Here is a 24,028-nt window from a genome sequence, read left to right on the forward strand (position 1 = left end):
AACACACTGGGATCAAATTGTCATGCAAAGGCAAACAAAGGTTACAGATTTCTTCAGGACATTGACATAATAAATCTAGGTACAGTACATACATCTACATGTACATAGTGTGATGTGTTCATTGTTTAAACTTATATTTACTGTATGTTATATATTTACTGTACATATATGTACAAGTGCATGTTATAATAATGTGAAATAAACACAAGTCAATAGATGTATTCATTAATTTATTTCAACCATTACTAAATATACAGTACATTTACAGCTGGCATATACATGTACATATATAATTGCCAAAACTTTTCTACAAATGTCAACTCATTTCACACGGACCTAAAGGACCTGTGAAAGACAGCTACAATGATGCAATGGTAAATTAGCAATGTGTTTCTGGAACATAAATGCCCCCAATAAATAATGACTTAATTGCACAACAGTTAGCCAGCCAGACAGATGGATGAACATATGGATTGAGATGAGTAATGCTATATTATTATATGCCTATTATATCCGCAGTAAGGCATAGAAAGATGACAGATTGTGCAGTGAAGTTTTTAACCTTGACAAATTAGTAATCTATGTCAAAAATAATACAAAGATTATGATCACACATTTTAATTTTAATGTCAATCTTATCGTTACAGATCAGATGTTGATGGTATTCATGATTACAGTTTAAAAAATTCAAGAAGTTAATTTTGCTACATATCTTTTGCAGACATATTTTTGCCTTATAGAACTAAGATTTCACAGGATTTTCCTCTTAATTCAACTACTGTATGTACCTGCTAATAAGTCAAGTCCAACCGTAAACTGCACAGACCCAGATCAGCCATTGCACAGTGCGCTGGCAGATCTGGGCCTGTGCAGTTTGTTAGAAGTAATAAGTAGAACAAACAATACAAACCCTGATCTGCCAGCACAATATGTGACTGCAGATCAGGGTCTATTTTGTTTGCAGATGGACTTGTTGTTGTTGTTGTTGTTGTACGGTTTAACGCCATTTTTCAGCACACAATAGGCTATACATGGCGGCCAGTATTAATGGTGGACAAAGAACCCGGGAAAACCCCCGGAAAGAACCACCGACCCACGAGAAGCTACTGACAAGCTTTCTCACATACCCACATTGGCTGAATCCGAGACTCGAACCCATGTAGACAGAGGTGAGATGGCAGTGATCCGTAACAGAGAGTGCTTTAGACCACTCGGGGCCCCCAGATGGACTTGACTTATAACTGGGCACATATGGTACATACAACACTTGCAAAGAAAAGCAGCTCCATTTGCATAGAAAAAAGTTGTATAACTATTATACAATAAGGGCTGAACCAATAAATCATGCATCAGACTCAGGGAAGGAATTTTCAATGTGGAGTAGTCACCCATAGATGCAATTTAGAATCCTGGATGTTTTATATGAACTCTGTGAGTAACCAGAGAACCATGGCATATATTTTTTTCCAAATCTACCTTTCCTAGGTAGCATGCATGTTTAAATGGAACAATCCTAAGATAGGAACAATTTTCATTGAAAATATGATCATCTCAAATTACGCATCTTCAACCAACTTCACAAACTCGTCAAAAAATGTTGTAAATGTAAGGCAAAATGTGAAAAGGCTCTGGGCAAATTAAATTATATTGTAATACACTAAAAGCCTAACCAATGGTAGCCATCATATTATTCAGTTTCTTTGCTTGCAGCATGGGCATTTATTTCTTAAGAAACCACAAATTTCCAGATATATAATAATTTATGTTAATTTTAATTTTATATCTATTAGTTTTAAATTTATTCCGCAACTTTTGTACAGCAAGTTTGCCAATGTATGAATATTTCAATCAGCATTTATTTTTGCATCAAAAATTATTTCCTTTTACTACATGAATCTTGTGTTTTTGAAAGATACAGTTCGATAAAGAAAAAATCATGCAATAGCAAAAAAATGTTTTCAGTAAATTGTTTCTCCTAGAATACTTACCCAATCACATCAATGTTAGGAATATATACCCTACTACCTCTCCAATCAATACCGCCATAGGATGAAAATTTGTCTTTTCAGTCTATATTATATAATACAAAAGGCAATAACTCCTGCTCATTACCTCCTCTTGCTGCTGACAGGTGGCACTAGTTTTAAACATTATATAATGGGATCCTCTCAATGAAAAATGGAAGGGGGGTTTACTAAAGTAAATGTGATTTGGCAAGTACTTAAGGGGAAACAATTTACTGAAAAATGTGCATTCTCCTTCACATATATTCCACAATCACATGAACATTAGAAGAATAGATAACAGGCAGTAAGAATGTTGAGTACCCTACTATACTTCAGTTAACCTTTCAGGTAAGAAGATTGGATTTGCCATATAAAAGTTATCCCACTCACCTCATTTGTCAGCAGTGCAACCAGAGGCAACATAGTTACATCTGGGTAGCAATAATGAAATCTTCTTACCACATAAAATTTCCAGGCAAATCCAGTGAAAACTGACCAGGATACCCATCTGGATGTTGTACAGATGTCAATTGGGTCTGGTAGCCACATGTGTGACCAAGACTGGTTCTATCAGATCCAGAGTGTGTCACTGTGAAGCCAAGTCTGGTATATAAAAACTCAAAATGTTTGACTGTGCATGCCAAACGATCGCCGTGATGATAACTTTGATAAAGACACAATGGTCAAAGGCAAGGCTCGCAGAGATTTCTCTTATCTCATGAGCAGATATCTTCATGCCGTGACTTTGTTTCAGTGATACATCAGAGTATGCCATCAACTTAAACCACAATGGCATGGGCTTGAGGGGTTATATCCTCCTCCACCTCATGTTTTACTGAGGAGCAGAACACATTTACCCATAATAAAGTAAGCAGACAAAGTCAGATTAACGACAGCTAGTTCTTGTCTAATTTGGGAGATCTGAACAATGTGTCAGAATGGGTCTCATACCAGTGAAATTGTAAAGGATGCTGGTAGCTGACTCTCAGGTAAAAAAAAGGCCTTGGAATTGCATGGGTCACCGATCTTGGTGGAGACTCTTTAGAATTTCCTTGATTTTTCACAACTGTGAGGGAAGATAGAAGGAAGGTATGACTTCATCAAATTGACAGTGACCTTGACCTGTTTTCTGGTGTAGATGAGGGGTGGGGTGGCAGACATTCTGAGTTTGACAACACATCATAAATTCGTCTATTTACCTCATAAAGCTATACCCAATCCACTCCATGGAAAGATCCGTGTTTGAGCCATCATCAGGTGTACAGATCATCCTGGTAGGGATGAAGATCATTATTCAAATAATACATTCTGTAGGGCATGGCATAGCTGGCATCTCTAAGACTGTGATACCATTCAAGAAGGTAAGCCATGAGTAATTGGCATCTGAATCTATAGGATGTAGTCGTTGAATTTGTACAGACTTTGTCAAAATCAAATTTATTACAATGTAGTCATGTAGAACCATGCGGTCAGAAAACACAGAAGCTAAGTCCATGTAGGTGAAAAGTTCCACATAATTATGGTCTAAATATTTTTTATAATGATTTATAACACCCGTGCAGAATAATCCTTAATACAACCAAAAATAATAAAATCCTCAATGAATGAGATGAAATGAAGCACAAATTTCTAATGAATCTAGGAGACAATCTGAATAATTTTTAAGTTAACAATGAAATCTTAAAATTAGCACCACCTGTAAGTGGTAAGGTTAGGTGTAACAGGATTTGACCTGAATGGAAGCTTGGATTAAATGACAACACAACACAATGTGATGAAAGATGGAAGTTTATGAAATGATTTAATAAAAAATATGTATATACTCTATAAATACACTGTGATTCTTTCAAGCTTTAAACATATGCCTCATTTAACTGCTTTACACAACCATTCACAAATGGGAAAACAAAAATGTGATTCATATAATTTCATGTAATGAAATTAAGATTCACATATCACGTAATGAAAGTGAGATTCCAATAATCTCATGTAATAAAGTAACTCAGTTGTACTCAAATGAAACAACATAATCAGTTTAAACAAGCATATGACTAGTGATGCAGTAAGGCCTATATTCCTAATGATAATGTGATCAGGAACATATTCAAAGACAAGACACTTTCATTTCCATGCGCATAAGTCAGTCAGAAATACAGCTTTTTTGTGAGGGTCAAGGTTGGAGCAGGAGTCTGTTTGTACACTCTGCTGTCATCTTCTGCATTTTCTTCACACACTTCTCCATTGACTCTCACCAGGATGCTTAGCACATCCTCCCTGTATATAAAAAAACCCACTCAACAATTAAAAATATTATTACTTATTATTTACAGTAAACATTAGTTATCTGCAGACCAATTACAGCATGGTCACCTTTATCTGGTGTTTTTTTAACATGATACTTTTTGTTTTCTGACAGAAATAAGAGGGGAAAAAAACGTCTGTTGACTTAATCTCTTTAATAAGAGAACTTTCACTTTCGATACTGGTACTGTACATAATTTGAGCATGCTTGTACCATATGTAATTTGGACAAGCTGGTATCATATGTAATTTGGACATGCTGGTACCATATGTAATTTTGGTACCATACATAATTTTAGCATCCTGGTATCGCACATAATTTGGGCATGCTGGTACTGTGTGTGATTTGGACATACTGGTACCATACGTAATTTGGGCATACTGGTACCATACATAACTTGGGCATGCTGGTACTGTAGGTAATTTGGACATGTTGGTACCGTACGTAATTTGGGTACAAGATACAGTAACGCAAAGTGAATTCTCCTGATTGTATGTATTTGACTATAATTTATTTGTATCTTAAAAAACGTCATAAATACTGTAAGCTAACATTTCCTTGTGATCTGGATATCATGTAACATATAATCTAAACATTCTTTATTTCAGACAAGTAAGTCCGCAGACAGATTAAGTGTCTAGTGTATGTCAGAAAATCCAAGTATTAAATGAAAATACGTATCTGATATGGGGTTGAAAATTCACTCACCCAACTGAAAATGGCAAGTAAAAATTTTTGGCTGCCCGAAGTGAATTTTCCAATCAAGTGGATCAGTGCTGATTTGGGACTAACAAAGTTCTCATTAATCAGTTAATGAAATGGATGTACTGTCAACATTATTGCAGATTTTGTTCACTGAAACTTCATACTTTCTACTGTAAATATGTTTTCTATTTGTTTTGATCATTGTCTTCTAAGCAGGGCACTCTCTCTTACTGAAAAATACTTACCAGTTTGTAATTAATCAGAACAGGTGTTAAAATGCTATGAGTAAGTTTCAGAAAAAAACTTTCATATGACTGAATTTAGGTTGTTAACATTGTCAACCTTTATATTTTTATAATGGTTGGTTGATTAAGGGTTTACTATGGTAGTAAAAGTTTTAGTACTTGCCTGATTGTAATTTTTTTCTTCAGATTTCAACTGCTGGTTAGATAAGAAAACACTTAGAAAACACAAACACTAAACGATTTTATAAAAAAAGTCTTCTCAACACTAAAACAAATTGCATCTACAATAGTTATATTAAAACAAGAAAAAAGTAAGACACAGAAAGTGTTAAGAAGCATACCTTTCATGATATCTTTCTAGCATCTGTACAAGTGTACTTATGTACCAGGTTCCTGTAACTGTATTACGGAAGGAGGCATAACCAGCCACAGTGGCAAATCCTAACAGGAAGTCTGCCTCGTTGGGAATAACCCGTCCAATACAAGCATCTGTAACAACATCTGGAGCATCCTGTTCCACCTCATATCCTGTAATAAATGAGAACACCATAAATGGATTGGCTATGTTAAAAAAAAGTTGTTATTATTTGCCCACATTGGCCCATCTGTCAGTATTTTGTGAATGTAGATTATTGTCTGAAGTCTGCTGAATATGTATACCCTACACAAGTATACCCTACACTTTTTCTGAGAAAAAAAATTACTTCACAAAGTACAATACGGTAAATAGAAAACTTGGCAAGATGAAACCTCAGTTAATCTTAGCATGTGAATGAACATCAATTTCAGTGAACATCAATATTACTGAATGAAATTCTTAGAATTTCATACTTTCACTAGTTCACCCCCAATCTAATGAAATTTTTTGCAAGTGTGAACCTTATACCAGTCATGCCCATAATACCTTGCAGAAAATTATCCACAATGACTTGTAAACACAAAGTCAATTTTCACTGGAATTTACACTGCATAGGGGGGCTGAACACATGACCCTGAAAAATCTATGTTCTCCAATTGAGAATAAGCCAATTGTTCATATATTGCTAGTGATGGGAATCAGTCAGAATTTCATAACTGATTACCGGTTCCACTTAACCAACTGATAATTGATTATAATTGATTACTAAGAGAAAATTTGAATTTTTTGTTTGTTATAGTTATATCTTTGCTCAAGATTTTTCAAAATTTTAATACATGTACAGGAGTAATCTTCTTTAATAAATGTATACTTAAACCTGATAAAAATATTAAAAACTTTTTCTACTGTGTTGTATTATTTTTGTTCTACAAGTTTGTTAAATGAAAGCAACTTTTTTGTGGATTATCAGTCTTATGTAACTGCAATACCGTAGCAACCCCTCCTAATTCATTCATTCATATGTGATAATAATAATAATAATAATGCTTTATTTATAGAGGGTGACTCATTAGTCAAGGACTATTCTCCCTTGAGGCCCTCTCAATATATATATTGATATACTGATGTATCTATAATTTAAAATACAGAAGGACATGGTTTTCTTGTTTGTCATTATTTACAAATACTGCAAAGGATTTTACATTTAATAAAGCTAAATGAAATTCATCAAAATGTGTTTAAATTTATTAACTTGACAATTTAACAGCTTAATCATGCAATAATGACTATATATTCCTAATTATGAAAGTTTGCACCTATGGAATATAGTATGGTTTTATATTTTTGTAAGTTGTGAAGGGAATAAATAATTCAGATCAACTTTAGTGGATTGGAAGCCTTATTTAGGTTACCATTTACACAGGAGTTTTACTAACCTTTGTTGTGCATGCAACTAAAAAGACGTAGTAGTCTCCCTTTACACACAGTCAATTATGGAGTTTCACAATTGATTATCTTATTGGTTTGCTCGACCAAGTGATGATTGATTATAATCAATAATCAGAAGAATATTAATTTATGCCTAAAGAAAATGATCAAAAATTCAAATCTGAAAAAAAATTGTGACTTGTTCAAAGTGTTTAATACATTTGCAAAGAAAAAATTGTTGGTAGACTTAGTATTGTCAAATATCATCACCATACACATAGTTTCAAATTACACTCACAAAATCACAACAACACTGATAATAACTAAAGCAATCACTAAGTTTGTCTATAGAAAAAAGCATTGGATGGCAAAACATGGGCCCAGTTAGATGCAGTCTTTGCTAATATCAATAGCTCAATAGAGAGTTTGAAAGTAATGCAATTGTCATTAGTGTTGATCACTGCATCCACTAGAGGCTGGATAGTACTGGTGTTCAAACTTCTCTGTTGGATTCTCGGAGTGAATCCTGGTCAGAACTGAGCTGTTCTGAACTACGATAACATTAGGATGGTCAAAACTGTATCTGGACTACGATAACATTAGGTTGGTCAAAAGTGTATCTGGACTACCATAACATTAGGATGGTCAAAACTGTATCTGGACTACTATAACATTAGGATGGTCAAAACTGTATCTGGACTACCATAACATTAGGATGGTCAAAACTGTATCTGGACTACCATAACATTAGGATGGTCAAAAGTGTATCTGGACTACCATAACATTAGGATGGTCAAAACTGTATCTGGACTACCATAACATTAAGATGGTCAAAACTGTATCTGGACTACTATAACATTAGGATGGTCAAAACTGTATCTGGACTACCATAACATTAGGATGGTCAAAGTGTATCTGGACTACCATAACATTAGGATGGTCAAAACTGTATCTGGACTACCATAACATTAGGATGGTCAAAACTTTATCTGGACTACCATAACATTAGGATGGTCAAAACTGTATCTGGACTATCATAACATTAGGATGGTCAAAACTGTATCTGGATTACCATAACATTAGGATGTATCTGAACTACCATAACATTAGGATTGTCAAAACTGTATCTGGACTACCATAACATTAGGATGGTCAAAACTGTATCTGGACTACCATAACATTAGGATGGTCAAAAGTGTATCTGGACTACGATAACATTAGGATGGTCAAAAGTGTATCTGGACTACCATAACATTAGGATGGTCAAAACTGTATGTGGACTACCATAACATTAGGATGGTCAAAACTGTATCTGGACTACCATAACATTAGGATGGTCAAAAGTGTATCTGGACTACGATAACATTAGGATGGTCAAAAGTGTATCTGGACTACCATAACATTAGGATGGTCAAAACTGTATCTGGACTACCATAACATTAGGATGGTTAAAACTGTATCTGGACTACCATAACATTAGGATGGTCAAAAGTGTATCTGGACTACGATAACATTAGGATGGTCAAAAGTGTATCTGGACTACCATAACATTAGGATGGTTAAAACTGTATCTGAACTACCACAACATTAGGATTGTCAAAACTGTATCTGGACTGCCGTAACATTAGGATGGTCAAAACTGTATCTGAACTACCATAACATTAGGATGGTCAAAAGTGTATCTGGACTACCATAACATTAGGATGGTCAAAACTGTATCTGGACTACCATAACATTGGGATGGTCAAAACTGTATCTGAACTACCATAACATTAGGATTGTCAAAACTGTATCTGGACTGCCGTAACATTAGGATGGTCAAAACTGCATCTGAACTACCATAACATTAGGATTGTCAAAACTGTATCTGGACTACCATAACATTAGGATTGTCAAAACTGTATCTGGACTACCATAACATTAGGATGGTCAAAACTGTATCTGAACTACCATAACATTAGGATTGTCAAAACTGTATCTGGACTACCATAACATTAGAATGGTCAAAACTGTATCTGGACTACCATAACATTAGGATTGTCAAAACTGTATCTGGACTACCATAACATTAGAATGGTCAAAACTGTATCTGGACTACCATAATATTAGAATGGTCAAAACTGTATCTGGACTACCATAATATTAGAATGGTCAAAACTGTATCTGGACTACCATAACATTAGAATGGTCAAAACTGTATCTGGACTACCATAACATTAGGATGGTCAAAACTGTATCCGATGCAACATAATCAAGAGAAATGCTTGTCATTATAGAAAAATGAATATACATCACATTTGGGACTGGCCATTGTCCATGATTGTATGTTATGTTTATTTATTTGCACTGTGTAATTGACATTTGTGCATAATTGAGGGTAAGAGTTGGGCCTACCTGACTAATATCTTGTTATTTTGAATAGAAATATTACATAGCTAATATTTGTCTATGATTTCAGATTATATTTTAGATCATTAAGTACTTGAAGGTAAACACGTTTACATATATTGAGTTCAAGGTCTAGTTTTATTTTAGAAATTAATAATGTTCTAAAAACAAGTTGTTTATGAATTTGATAGGAAAATAACCCTCAACTTGGCTATGTTCATGTGTCTTAGCTTTTTAAATAAATGTTCTTTACTTCAGAATAACTCATTCCATTATCTTAATATCATTCTTAGTGGAATCAATTTAAGCTGTTTTTCAGTTAATATTTGAGAAGAATTACTTAAACTATTCACTGGAATTACAAAGTCCTCAATAATAATTTCAGACTAAATCACTATTTTTGGATTATTGTGAATTCACTCAAGGACATTTTGGATTATATCATTATGATACACCAAGACTGACAGCACATCAGTACTATTCCAATCTATTGGCATATCAGCTTGTTCAAAACTGGAAATCATTCAGAAAACCATGGAATTCACATAAAATACTCTTTACTTTTTTACGTATGATGTAACTTTTATGACTATTTGGGATTTAAAGCACAATACTGCAAGTTCTTTTTTAAATTTTCAGTTTTTATTCTTTGAAATAAATTATCTGTTGAATTTTACAAAACCTTTTGGTTTTCAATCTATTGTTACTTAATTAAAGACCATTGAGTCGTAACAAATATTCTAGCTAACTGAAGGATGAAATATTCTAATGTGAATGAGAGTAATTTCATACCAGAAGAAGTAAGCAAGATTGTAGTGACATGTAATGTATTACTGCTATAAAAACAAATTTAATATATTCAAGTGTATTACGTGTTTTAAAAATGACAGAGCAATATGTCAAAGAAAAAGTTACATCTGAAAGAAAAACACATATTTCCTGTTTTAAGTATACATGTTACGTCAATACCTACTAAATTGGTTGCTACTTTTCATTCAGAAAAAACTGAATGGACATAACACTCAGTGCATACATCTGAACTTTAAAATCACAATGGCGCAAAGAAGTATATTTTCTTTTCTGTCTCTGTCCTGGAAATGACATGATGGTAATAATTTTTCTGACCCTGAGACTCCAAAGAAATAGAAAGATAATGTCAGTTCTGAGGAGAAGAAGAGTCTGTTTCCAAAATTTACATCAAAATTTAAGGATAAGTGGAATAGTGAACTGACAATTTTGTGCTGTACATCTTTCATATTTGAATAATATACAACCTTGATAGTTGTATGGGTAAGTTCTTGCATATAAAATGATCTGGATAGGTGATAACAGAATATGTTGAAAAGTTGAAAATATAATAAATTTTAAAACAATCCTCTGTTTCATATACAATAAAATACACACAGTAACATATGGTTACAAAGAGAAACACTTTTACAAAAATGAGATTGTATATTTCTTACAAAATACTGTACAGATTTTTCTCAATTATTCAGCATGAGACAATAAATCTTAAACATCATTTGTTTCCACCAATAACGAGGAATCATAGCTATGGGCTCATGACTGTGCCCAAAAATGGACTCTCAAGAATTTAGTTTTGACTCTGTGATTTTGTGGTCATGGGTCAACTGACTCTTCAGTTTGGAAATATACTGAGAATCCCGAACAGACTACGCAGCTTGATAAAATCTTGTACTACAAGTAGCTAACTTTTCAACTCACAGAATGTTGGCTGGAAAATCATAGGAAACTAAGAGTTTTCTAGATTTCATACAGTCCAGTATTCTGTAGATTCTGTGTATATATTTGTCATTTATTTTCGATTTAAAGCCTTTATGCTATAGCATGCATATGAGGGTATTAACCATTTCCTAAGTGTCTGCCACTGACTTACACCATGTTGTGCAAGTGTTAAGCATAGAGTCAGGACTATGCTACACTATGCAAGTGTTAAGCATAGAGTCAGGACTATGCTACACTATGCAAGTGTTAAGCATAGAGTCAGGACTATGCTACACTATGCAAGTGTTAAGCACAGAGTCAGGACTATGCTATGCTGTGCTGTGCTTAAGCTGTGATTTAAATTTACAAAAGATTGCTGTAAACACCCTTTAGGGAATGAGGTGAATTTACATTGCAATATACAAATTGAAGAGGAGACTAAATTTGTTGGCATGTTGTTGGTGGGTTTAATGCCATTATCATTGCATGTTCATCTAAACATGGGTTTAAATGATGCCTGCAATGATGGGTGCAACTGATCCCTATACCATGACTCTCTGCGTGTAATACAAACACCAATATTAAACTAACACACATCTGTCAACTCACTCACCAACACCTTATACAAGCACAGGTGTATCATTATTAAACCATTTTGTCTGTGCTGTACCTGATTGCTTTTTTGATCCCTGACAAGCCTGGAAGAAAAACACTTTTGGTTTTCCGGCAAGTGAAGGGCAGTTAGTTGACAAAAAGAAACCAGTCATATTTATAATTGGAACTTCTTTTCCATTGCTTCCAAAGACGTTACCCTCTGAACCATGACTCAGCACACAGCACACAAAACAATCATAGCATGAGTGATCAACTTTCTTGGACATGTGTGACATCAGCTGGTATAACTCCAGGTCAGTCTGGTCATGTTTCACTTCCACAATAAATTGAAGATTCCTGAACAAGTTCTGCAGCTTTTCTGAAAGATAGCATATATCATTTTTAATATATAAAACACCATCCCAACCCCACCCCATTCCACCCAGTAACCCAATAAATTTATTCAGACTTGAATTCCCCAGCCCACCATACCCTGTAACACAATATGCTTCCCCATCCCACCTCCCACTGTAACCTTGTATACTTATTCAGACTGGCCTCTTGGACTGCTCCAGTTGGCCTAGTGGTTACAGCATCTGCCTCGGATGTGGGAGGTCATGGGTTTGAACCCCAACCGAGTCACACCAAAGACTTATAAAAATGGTACTAACAGCTGCCTCGCATTAAGTGGTTATTGTTAGGACTGGTTGGCCTGGTGTCTGGATAATGTGACTGGGTGAGATATCATGCTACATGTCTACAGCATGATGCCTCGGTGTTAGATATCACTATAAACTGCCACACTGTAGACACTGTAGCGATATGACATTTTTAAAAAAAATTATGTTAAAAATCCAAATCACACACACACAGACTGGCTTTGATTTGTCAGAAATTGGGATTTTGTAAGTGAAGCTGTGTTATTGCCATCAAAGATTCCCTGTGAAATCCGAATTAAATACAGCGTCAAAATGCCCTTGCAGCCACATTTTATATCACCTTGGAAACTGAGGTTATGCAGGAATAACTTGCCTGAATCTAAAACATGCACATAGGTTTCCAATATAAAAAAAGAACAGATATTACACTCGAAAAATAATCATATTTTCCAAAGTCACACTTTGAAAATCTCAATTACAGGAGAACATATTCAATACTAGTCTGGGTTAATTTAATTAAATCTCATCATTCTGGTTTTCTGTTTTTTAATGGCCAAAATTTGGAATAAAAGCATTCAAAGGAGATAAAACAAACTGCGACATAAAACGAAAAGAACTTCGTTATTAAATGTACCAGAAATCTGCATCATTTTTGGTTCTGGATTTGCTGCAACATTAGTATTATCCTTCCATAATTCACTAGTTTTCTTCTAAACCAATTATTATTTTAAAAAAAAAACATTTTCTTCAAAACACTACTACTGAACTTCAACAAAGAGGATTTTATTTTACGATGCCAATTTCAGTCATTATTAGTAAAGTTAGATGGAGGATTTTTAAAAGTTTTGGACGACAAAATAAGCATTAGTGGTTATAAGCTAGTACCTTCCAAATTTCTCATATTTTGTTCTAAAGGCATGTTATGCTGATGCAATGACACAATTTAGTTTAAGATATGTGGTGTGGGGGGTATGATATATACAGTACAACTCACATGTATTTTCGAAACTCCATGCAGCACGGTGGGGGACTTAATCCTTCCACCATCAGCTCCACAATGGCGCAATAAAATATTAACAAATCACATTTCCACCTCGGCTGGTGCACTGATGGCATCTCCACTGTGAAACAGCTGATTGGCATTACCAAATGGCATTTGAACTGCCAATCAATGAAGACCACCCAAGGAAAGACCATCATATCATGAGTAATTCACATTCAAATGCCATTTCGTCAATCAGTGATATGTATTGTGATCATATATATGGACAATAGAAATTAATTTGAAAAGTCTTGTATATTGCTTTTTACATTTAGAAAACTTGAGTGCTGACTTGATGAGGAGTCCACCTCATTGAGCTTCTCTTGAACAGTGTAAATTTATCCTACTGTTCAAATATTAAAAGTAATCCACTGACATATGGACAATTATCTTCCAGATAGTAGCACCTTCTGTTTAAAAAAAAAAACAAACAGCAAAAAAGAAAACACTGAATTTGCACTTAAATGTGAACCAGGTGTTTTGGCCTTAATCAGTTATGGCCTTGTTACGAGACTGAATATACAAGTACACAACTACCAACTCATTCAATTATGAATGCACCTGTATCATATAGGACTGACCATTTACTTGACGTATGGAGCTTAATTATCATTTCTGGCTGTGGTATATTTTTAATTTCATTCATTACCAGATAAGTTTGTTTAAAGTAAAGCAAGGAATGGCATGGTGTTCTTTTTTATACCACAAATCAGAATAAGACAATAGTTTTTAAGCATTTACACACACACACACACCCCCAATAGAAACTTAAATGGTCTCTCCCTAATAAAGACTTGGTTTCAGTGGATGTTCAGCAGAAATCAAGGCAGCGACCATTGACTTTCAGAAGTTTTTGTTTTATGTTGAGTATATGTTTGCATAATAAGCAGTAGAAAGCACGAAATCAAACTGATATGCATGTAGAGACCAAACTTGGTATTACTGCTACTGATAGGTCTTTTATTTCTGTAAAGCCATGTTAGAGAAACGTAAATTTGACACGTGAATTTGACACCTATCATTTTATCAAGAGAAAGAGAGAGATGAGGAATCAATCCCATGTCTCCCACTTTAGCTGCAAAGCAGTATACCAAATACAGAAATCAGTTAAATGGTATTGAAAGAAATAGGTCTGCATGTTTTTTTTTCTTTTTTATTCTCAATAGCCAAACACTCCAACAGTCACAAACAGGAAACTGCACTGAAATAATTAAGTGTCTTAGATCTATATTACAGTCAGGTTATTGATGCAACATTTCCATATGACTGATTACATTTTTTTCTATCAAGATAAAAGTTCTATTTTATTATTTAACTTACAAGAACAATCAAATAAAAAGACACATATGGATACAACCAAACAGAATGCCTTAAATTTGTTGAATATATAAGATTTGACAATTTTCCACACTGTTATTCATTTCAACAATATGATGAGGTTAGATTAATTAGAAACAATTACCAAACTTCACTGTTAATGATGGAACCATTTTTGAAGTGTAAACTACAATGCGCAAAGATAAATGGCTTTGTGTTAGAAACATGCCTTTCCGATGCTGAAACTGATATAGTCTTCTGATGCTAGTTTTATAACAGTGTCTACAATGGTCACTATCTTTATTTCTGTACAACATCTGCTCAAGTAAATTCTTAATTAGGGAGAGTCCCTTCAAGTTTCTTAGGGTTATATAGCTACGATGTCGTAGCCTCAACTTGATTTTCACATGAGGTACGAGTAGTACTAAGGGTTATATCATTTGAAATAATTTTATCATGTGATGCATGAAAGAATTATAAAAAGTGTCCCTGTTGGAAAGAACCATAAATTGACTGACCAGTACCGTACAGTATCAATGCAGGCAGAACGAAGTAAAGTTTGTAGTTGTGTACATGTATATTCAGTCCCATGACTGGGTCATTACTTTCAAAGAATAAACACATGGTTCGCATTGAAGTGTAAATTCAGTGTTGCTGTTGTGTTATTTTAAGGGGGGAGGGTGTTCTTAACAAAAGCAGCTGTCATCTGTAATTTTAAATCTACATATGTCAGAGGACTACTTTATATGCTTAAACAGTAGTATAACTTTGCCCTGTTCAAGAGAAGATCAACAATGTCTTGTCAAGCCTGTGCATAAGTTTGTTAAGATTTCTTGGAATAAAGTAAAAGCATCAGCTTCTTGTAAAAGGTTTTAATCAGCTTTTTGAAAATGAAACAAGTACAGCAATATTAATAATGTTTTTTAGTCATTTTGCGACTAAGTTAGTATTATCTAAACTTTGATTTGGCATCATATCTATTAAATAGACTTCATTAGAACTAGGAAATGTGAATAATCATCTGATAATGATTTAGATAAATTGGCATCTCTCTCTCTCCCTCAAACTCTAAAGAGCATACTTGCAGGGGTCATACTCAGTAAGCCACGCCCATTTGATAGAGACCATGTCCTCTCCATGGTGGTCATCCTCAATTCCATGAGAAAGCCAGGTGTGCTGAGCAATTATCTGCAAGTTGCCGCAGCAACTCTGTCATGATATGTGGAGAGATGGTTGAGTTTTTTTCCTCTTAATCCAATCCACTCTCTCCACCACCACTGCGTTGCATGGGGTTCCGAAAATACATGTGAGCTGTACTGTAGTAGAGACCATGTGGCATTCATTCAGTTATAAGGTTATTTTTAGCTTTCACACCTCTTTTCTCCTGTGCTTTATGATATAGAGTGTTCCAACAAATGACCACACATGCACAGAAAGTGACACCTATACTAATTTACTAGCAAGGAATCAATGTGTAAATCATACCTAGTCACCGCTGAATTAAGCTACTGAGTGACACGTCAACTGATTGTCTGATAAAGGAACAATCTGTGAACTAGACCTAGTGAGTTTTTAACTTTACATTGTCAAGGTCCTTATTCAGCAATTTATTGGATAAACAAACCATTTGATATAATGGTATTTGAGATATTCTATGACCAATGCTCAGATGGTGTGTCCGTGCCATTAAAACCTTTCATCTTCCAAACATGTCCAGCAAATAGTGACTTCAGGATCTTTTGTATGTAGGCAAGTACAGTATGTACTAGCATAAGAATGGCAATATGGTACCAGTAAAAAGTAAAGATCTAAAACTGAAAGTGGAGAATTACACAGAACACAAAAACTCTTATATGAGTTTCATAAATGCAGTATGTAATGAGAACATGATGAAATATAAATTATCCTTTTATTATGTAACCACATTAAAGCATTTCAAAAAGCTTTGACAACCATTGATAGTTAATATTCTTGACATAACACACTGAAGTCCAGGTCTTGGTTAATATGCCTGACAAGACATCCATTCAGATGCCATGCTTAATATGCTTTACATGGGGGGCCCCGAGTGGCCGAGTGGTCTAAAGCACTCTCTGTTACGGATCACTGCCATCTCATCTCTGTTTGCGTGGGTTCGAGTCTCGGATTCGGCCAATGTGGGCATGTGAGAAAGCTTGCCAGTAGCTTCTCGAGGGTCGGTGGTTCTTTCCGGGGATTTACCGGGTTCTTCCTCCACCATTAATACTGGCCGCCATGTATAGCCTATCATGTGCTGAAAAATGGCGTTAAACCCTACAACAACAACAACAACAACAACAATGCTTTACATGAAATCATGACATCCATTTAACAACTGCAAGCTGAAACTGAAAAGTAGAATGTTAAACACTGTGCAACTGCAAAGACAATCTCTGAAATACCAGAAACAGATGGCTCAGCTAGAAAAGTAGACAGTAATTTAGCCATCAGTTTGATGACAATCAGACAGACATATGGATATATTTACCTTGATAAGTCTTGTCATAAACAAATCTTAATACATACCACAATCTATATCTGTTCCTTCTCGGCACTCTAATTCGATACTATCCTCATCATCTTCTACCTTGCTGAAATTCTTGTTGTTGATTATCAAGCATATTCCTGTAAAAATTAAGGAAGGCTGGGTAAGAAATCTAACTCAGCTTAATGCCATATTTGTTATATGAAGGCTTTAATGGACTCACTTTCAAAACATCTTCAGCACTTTGCACAGAATATTGATAGGAATTCCAGCAATCTGAACAAAGGCACCAATGTGGTTCTTTCTGAGGTTTTCCAGGATTCTTCCTCCACCATTAATACTGGCACCAGGTATATAGCCTATTGTGTGTTAAAAAATGGCGTTAAACCCTACAACAACAACAACCACCACCTTCAAACTTAGATCTGAATTCCACTGTCAATTTATAGCCAGAATAACGAGAGAGGACCATCTTTCAAGGACACTTCAAACAACATCCGTTGTCTGATATCTTTTATCAATGTGGGATGAGATTCCTGTCCTGGTCGAAAGAATTATAAAAATCTGTTCATACTTCTTTAAGTGTATCTAATGATATTCACGACCCATTTCCAACGCCGTCTCCTTGACCTTGTAAAAAAGTACCTAAATACCTTCACATAAAATTTGACCAAGGGAACTATTAATGAAACATTTTCATGACAGCTTATCAAGATGCCATCATGACTACTAAAAAAAAGACTATTTATTTTATCAAAAACCACACCTCTACCTCATAAAATATACTTTTGGCAAGACACAAGCAGTGATCATTTTGAATGACATAGGCTGTAGATTGGCTGGAAATAAACATTAAATCTTACAAACAATCTGCTAAGATATGCCAAAATCAATAACTAGCACCTTACACTCTGTTATTCCCTTACCAGCGTCCATGCAACATTGACAAGGTAATGGTGACTAGGCAGGAAATGGCACTGAGTCGACTTGGTTTCTTTTATTACCTATTGTAACTCAATCAAGAGACACAATTAACTGGTTCTGGTGGCAGAGATACGCAGCGGTGGCACTAAGGATTTATACTAGGTAAACTAGGATAAGAAAGGGACATAATGTGGTCATGAAATGGTAGAATAAAGGACAGTCTGGAGAAAAAGTTAGATGTAAAATGTTATTAGACATTAGTATGTATGTATGTATGTATGTATGTATATATATATATATATATATATATATATATATATATATATATATATATATATATATATATACACACACACACAATCTCCTCTCAAACTGTAATTACCTCTTGGTAAAGCATCCATTTTGTAGCGATTTAAAGATTCCAGCTGTTCCTGACTTTGTCTTATTGCTCCACCTAATGGCACCACTGGGGAAGATGGATGTGGCATTGCTTTAGGGAATTCTGTCACAAATCCAGCTTCAGTTGTTGCTCTTTTCCCTGCCACAAATCCAGCTTTAGTTGTTGCTTCTCTCCCTGCCACAAAACCAGCTTTAGTTGTTGCTTCTCTCCCTGCCACAAAACCAGTTTCAATTGTTGCTTCTCTCCCTGCCACAAAACCAGTTTCAATTGTTGCTTCTCTCCCTGCCACAAAACCAGCTTTAGTTGTTGCTTCTCTCCCTGCCACAAAACCAGTTTCAATTGTTGCTTCTCTCCCTGCCACAAAACCAGTTTCAATTGTTGCTTCTCTCCCTGCCACAAAACCAGCTTTAGTTGTTGCTTCTCTCCCTGCCACAAAACCAGCTTCAGCTGTTGCTCTTCTCCTTGCCATTTCTGGTCCAGATGTTGAAACTGTCTCATTCCCAAATTGGTCATGTAAGTTTTGACTAGTGTGAGAACTGCTGTTGGCTCTGGCTGTATAAAATTCATAACTTACATTTGGAATGATACTGAATTCTGAAATAACATCAAAACTCAAAGGTGCTACACTCAACCCTGAATTGGGTATACACCTAGACTGTGCATGTGGGTTCATTGTGTCACTGCTATGTAAACAAGGTGGTACTGTCACCTGACCAGGTACTATATTGTGTACTGACTTACATAATGGTGACCACTGAGTTAATAAGTTGTGTGATGAGGGTGGTGAACCTTCATAAGCATTTCTTGGCCCAAGTCTCTGTGGAGACCCAGATATGTTCATTGGCTCATGAGTTGGTGAACTCCCTAATCTGTGAACATGGCTCCCTGGCAAAGGGTCCTGAGAATGTATGAAACCTGAAAAATATGATATATGTTTGTTTCCATCCCTATTGCATATATTAAGGACACACAAAATCAGCAATACCAACTAATGATTTACTTCTACAGGGATTAGTTATATTAAGAAATTGAGTTACTCTCATTAAATAAAGTTTACATTATTATTATTATTATCATGAACTTTGGACTATAAAGTTTTTTTAAACACCTTTCATGGCAAACCATACAGTTTATAAGGTATAATATCAGAGTCCTTCACAAGTTCCAGTTTTAAGTCACCTGTATGTCTAACTGTTGCTGTTTTCCCATTTTTATGTGAATCCTACACCATTAATCCTTGTACCTGTTCTACCAAGTGTTTAATAGACCCATCTTCATTATCTGAAACAATCATATGAACATTTACTACCTTGGACCTATACGTGACCGTGGGACCCATTGTTGACCTATACATGACAGTGGGGCCCACTGTTGACCTATACATGACAGTGGGACTCATTGTTGACCTATACATGACAGTGGGACTCATTGTTGACTTATACATGACAGTAGGACCCATTGTTGACCTATACATGACAGTAGGACCCATTGTTGACCTATACATGACAGTGGGAACCATTGTTGACCTATACATGACAGTGGGAACCATTGTTGGCTTATACATGACAGTAGGACCCAATGTAGACCTATACATGACAGTAGGACCCATTGTTGACCTATACATGACAGTGGGAACCATTGTTGACCTACACATGACAGTGGGACTCATTGTTGACCTATACATGACAGTAGGACTCATTGTTAACCTATACATGACAACAGTAGGACTCATTGTTGACCTATACATGACAGTGGGACTCATTGTTGACTTATACATGTCAGTAGGACCCATTGTTGACCTATACATGACAGTAGGACCCATTGTTGACCTATGCATGACAGTGGGACCCACTGTTGACCTATACATGACAGTGGGACCCACTGTTGACCTATACATGACAGTGGGACCCACTGTTGACCTATACATGACAGTAGAACCCATTGTTGACCTATACATGACAGTGGGACCCAATGTAGACCTATACATGACAGTGGGACTCATTGTTGACCTATACATGACAGTGGGACCCATTGTTGACCTATACATGACAGTGGGACCCATTGTTAGAGTAAACATGTTCAAGACATTCATTTTAACAAACAGCTGAGAACAACAAAAGAAAAAGTATGTAAACCATGACAATTTAAACTAGTTGGGAGATGAGGGTAGGGTAATTAATAACTGTATGATTCTGTAGAATGAACAACACAGACCCTGGTCTGTCAGCACATTATATGACAGCACATCAGGGTCTGTATTGTTTGCAGTTAGACCTGACTTTTATGCAAGTATATACAGTAAACTGTTTAATTCTATTCTCTTCAAAAGGTTCACTGTTTCAGTATAGAGATAAGCATCAATTAAAACTGACTGTTAATCTTGGACTCAACCAAATGAGCTTGTATCAGAGCATATCAAATGGTTTTGGGGATATAAACTGGAATGCCAAATATTATACTGACCTGTAACATTAGATTTCATTAGGTAACTAAATTTCAATTACAAAATTTAGGAGAAAACCCACGCACCATTAAATACTATTTTGACAGTAATCAAACAAGAGGACCAACTGGGCCCAATGTCACTCACCCAGCCAACATCTACCTAATGACAAAAGACAACCTCAGCTGACCATGAAATCTGAGTCACATGATGATTTCTAAAATTCTTCCAATGCTGTTGGTTTCACCTAATATTCTAGTTATTCTAGTTTTTAAATCTTCACCAAAATTTCACTGCACATCAGCATTATTTTGTTCAATACTGAAATACCACTATGGCAGAATGTTTGAGTCAAAGCCTGTCAAAATCTGTTCTTTTTTTTTTTAAACAAATGTACGCATGTGGTTTTCTACTTTTAGTAATGGTGGCCATATCTGATGAAGGATGAGCATCATTTGTTTAAATCTGAAATGTTTGCCGCTAAGAACCTTCCAAACTTAGTTGAATTCTGTGAAGTGATTTTTTAGCTTTTCTTTTTTTAGTAACAGCAACCATTTTGAGGCAAATCGGCATCATTTTTGTACAAACTTAAATGCTGTTCATGACACAATGCCTGGTATAATCTTTTGTCAAATTCTATTTTTCAGAAGAGGTTGTTTAAAAGACTTTCAATTGTTAGTAACGGCAGCAATATCAAATGGAAGTCCAGCATCATCTGAATAAACTTTAAAGCTCTCTTCCCCAGTATGCTTTCTGTCCAATGCTTTGAAATTCTGTTCTTGTAAAGAGGTTATTTATTGGTTTTCTTTTGTTTACTATTGATGGTCAAACTTCATTATTGGCACATCAGATGCTTTTGTACAAATTTGAAAACCTCTATGCATGGATGTTTTCCATTAATTTTTGTCAAATTCAACTCAGCAGCTTTGAAGAAGTTGCTGAAAGCTATTTCTATTTAAATATCAGTAGCCAAATTTGACAGCATATCAGAATCATTTGTACTTACTTTAAACGTCTTTATGCCAAGATGTTTTCTGTCAAATGTGATCCAATTATATTCACCAGTTTTCAGAAGTCTTTTAAAAAAGTAAAATTTCTAAGTAACAGTACCATATTTGATACCAGATCAGTATCATTGAAAGGATTTTATGTCAAGATGCTCTGTGACAAGTTTGGTTGAAACTGCTCGGACCGAGTTTTTGTGATGTTGACAGCAGCTATTGATGGATGATGGACAGTTTTTTTCCCCTATATTTTAAAGGTGACCACGTAAGATGGATGTGCATCATTCACATAAAACTGAAAGATCTATAGTCCAGAATACTTTATATCATATTTGATTAAACTTTCTTCAGCTTTGTTCAGTGGTGATGCAGAAGAAGTCATTTAAAGTTTCTTTCAATTATTATTCATGGTTGCCACATCCGATAGCAAAGCAGCAGTATCTTTAAAAACACGAAACTCACGGCCTCGTACGAAAATGCTCTGTGCCAATCTTGGCTGAAACTGGTAATGTGGTTTTTGATATGCTGAAAACAGCAATTGTTAAAGGGTGACAGGCAATATTATATGTTCATTCAACTTATGGACAGAAAAGCTTAAATATATTTTGGAAAAATGCATACATTCAAATAATAATGTAATCGATAATCAAATCATAATAAATTCCTGTTTCAAAATACTCACCAGCGTTCTCTGCATATTCATTGACTTCATCTAACAAATCATCCCGCTTAACATATTTCAACATATCATAAATGATCTCAAAGTTCCTTTCATTAAGAAGCCCCATCTTCTCACAACACGTGAAGGCCTCTACCATAGTGGTGCATTTAGTGATGTTGCGATTTTGACGGCCAGGGATTATTTTCTGAAGGTAGAACCGGATTTTAGACACTTCCTCTACTGAGATGTCTTCTGCTAAGTTGAAGAGCATTACTCTGCAAGGACAAAGAAAAGACATAAACGAAATCAACAAAGAGGCAAACTCAAATATAACTTGTAATGATGTGTATCATAGCTGGCAATACACTATACACTGCAAATACACTATACACTGCAATACACTATACACTGCAATGCATGAGTGATGATACAATCCAAATTGTTATACAAATTCGTTCCTTTCACTGCCGTCATGACAAGTAATATATATGTACTGTTACTAGGTTAGAGTTGTGTGTGGTGAAGTTAGAGAGTACTCCCCGAATAGATCATAAACATTCAGTGCTCAAAATATCTGATAATCCAATGCCCAGGGCCCATCTAATTTCAGATTGGGCCCTGATCCAGTATTCTAAGACAGGTGCTGATCAGGCTTGTCCATGAAAATAATCAAATTTGCGAGAGAAAACTTTGATGTCGCTGATGAAATGTGAAAATGTATTTTCATGATGCTGAAATACCTGCCATAACACAGCACAATTGGATTAATATCCCCACTTGATACCGTATCCCATGAAATCATCAGTACTCCTGGAGCAGAAAGTATGTTCCTTATATGAATGTAACTGCATGGAGGCTGGGAGGGTGTGTGTGTAGTATAATTGAGTGAGTATTATTGACGAAACATATTTAATTAGAAAAAATTGGTCTCTTCTTCAGATATGTTACCCAAACATAATACTTCAGTAGAATAGTTAAGAGGTGGAGGGAGAGACAGCTTCTGGATATCCCGACTAGAAAACAGACTGCATATGCCAGGGAGCTACTTCAAATGGGAAATATTGTCCCTCCCACAAATCCAGTGGAAGCTGTGAAGCAGCATCTTTACGAAGCTGTCAAATGACATGTGAAGGTATCCTTTCACACCACAAGTAAAGGTCACAACAGAACTGAGATCAGCCTTTTAGGATGAAAGATCTCTGAGATAAAAACTGGAAAAGTGTACTAGGATCTCCATTCCAGAGCATGGATAATAACTGAGAACAGTTTTGTTCATATACAGTGACTGTGGCAAGTGTCCTAATTTCATGAGCTGAGATGTGAA

At 35.4% G+C, this 24,028-nt stretch overlaps 1 protein-coding gene across 3 annotated transcripts in view; it reads right to left on the reverse strand.

The window, feature by feature from the left end:
- Window positions 1-213: 213 nt before the first annotated feature.
- The window catches only part of LOC149790309 (uncharacterized), a 51,956-nt gene continuing 28,141 nt past the window's right edge, over window positions 214-24,028 (reverse strand). For 2 of the 3 annotated variants that reach the window (XM_089972362.1, XM_089972363.1), the window contains exons 4-9: window positions 22,726-22,979; window positions 18,579-19,511; window positions 17,314-17,412; window positions 11,828-12,130; window positions 5,600-5,786; window positions 214-4,280 (exon numbers count right to left, since the gene is read on the reverse strand). In XM_089972362.1, coding sequence (XP_089828488.1) covers window positions 4,151-4,280; window positions 5,600-5,786; window positions 11,828-12,130; window positions 17,314-17,412; window positions 18,579-19,511; window positions 22,726-22,979 — 1,906 coding nt within the window. In that variant the 3' untranslated portion in view covers window positions 214-4,150. The remainder of the gene's footprint in view (window positions 4,281-5,599; window positions 5,787-11,827; window positions 12,131-17,313; window positions 17,413-18,578; window positions 19,512-22,725; window positions 22,980-24,028) is intronic. The other variant, XM_089972364.1, reaches the window with a different exon arrangement.

Source organism: Sinohyriopsis cumingii, chromosome 10 (genome assembly GCF_028554795.1).
Source record: "Sinohyriopsis cumingii isolate HCF-2022 chromosome 10, ASM2855479v2, whole genome shotgun sequence".
NCBI classification, from domain to species: Eukaryota; Metazoa; Mollusca; class Bivalvia; order Unionida; family Unionidae; genus Sinohyriopsis; species Sinohyriopsis cumingii.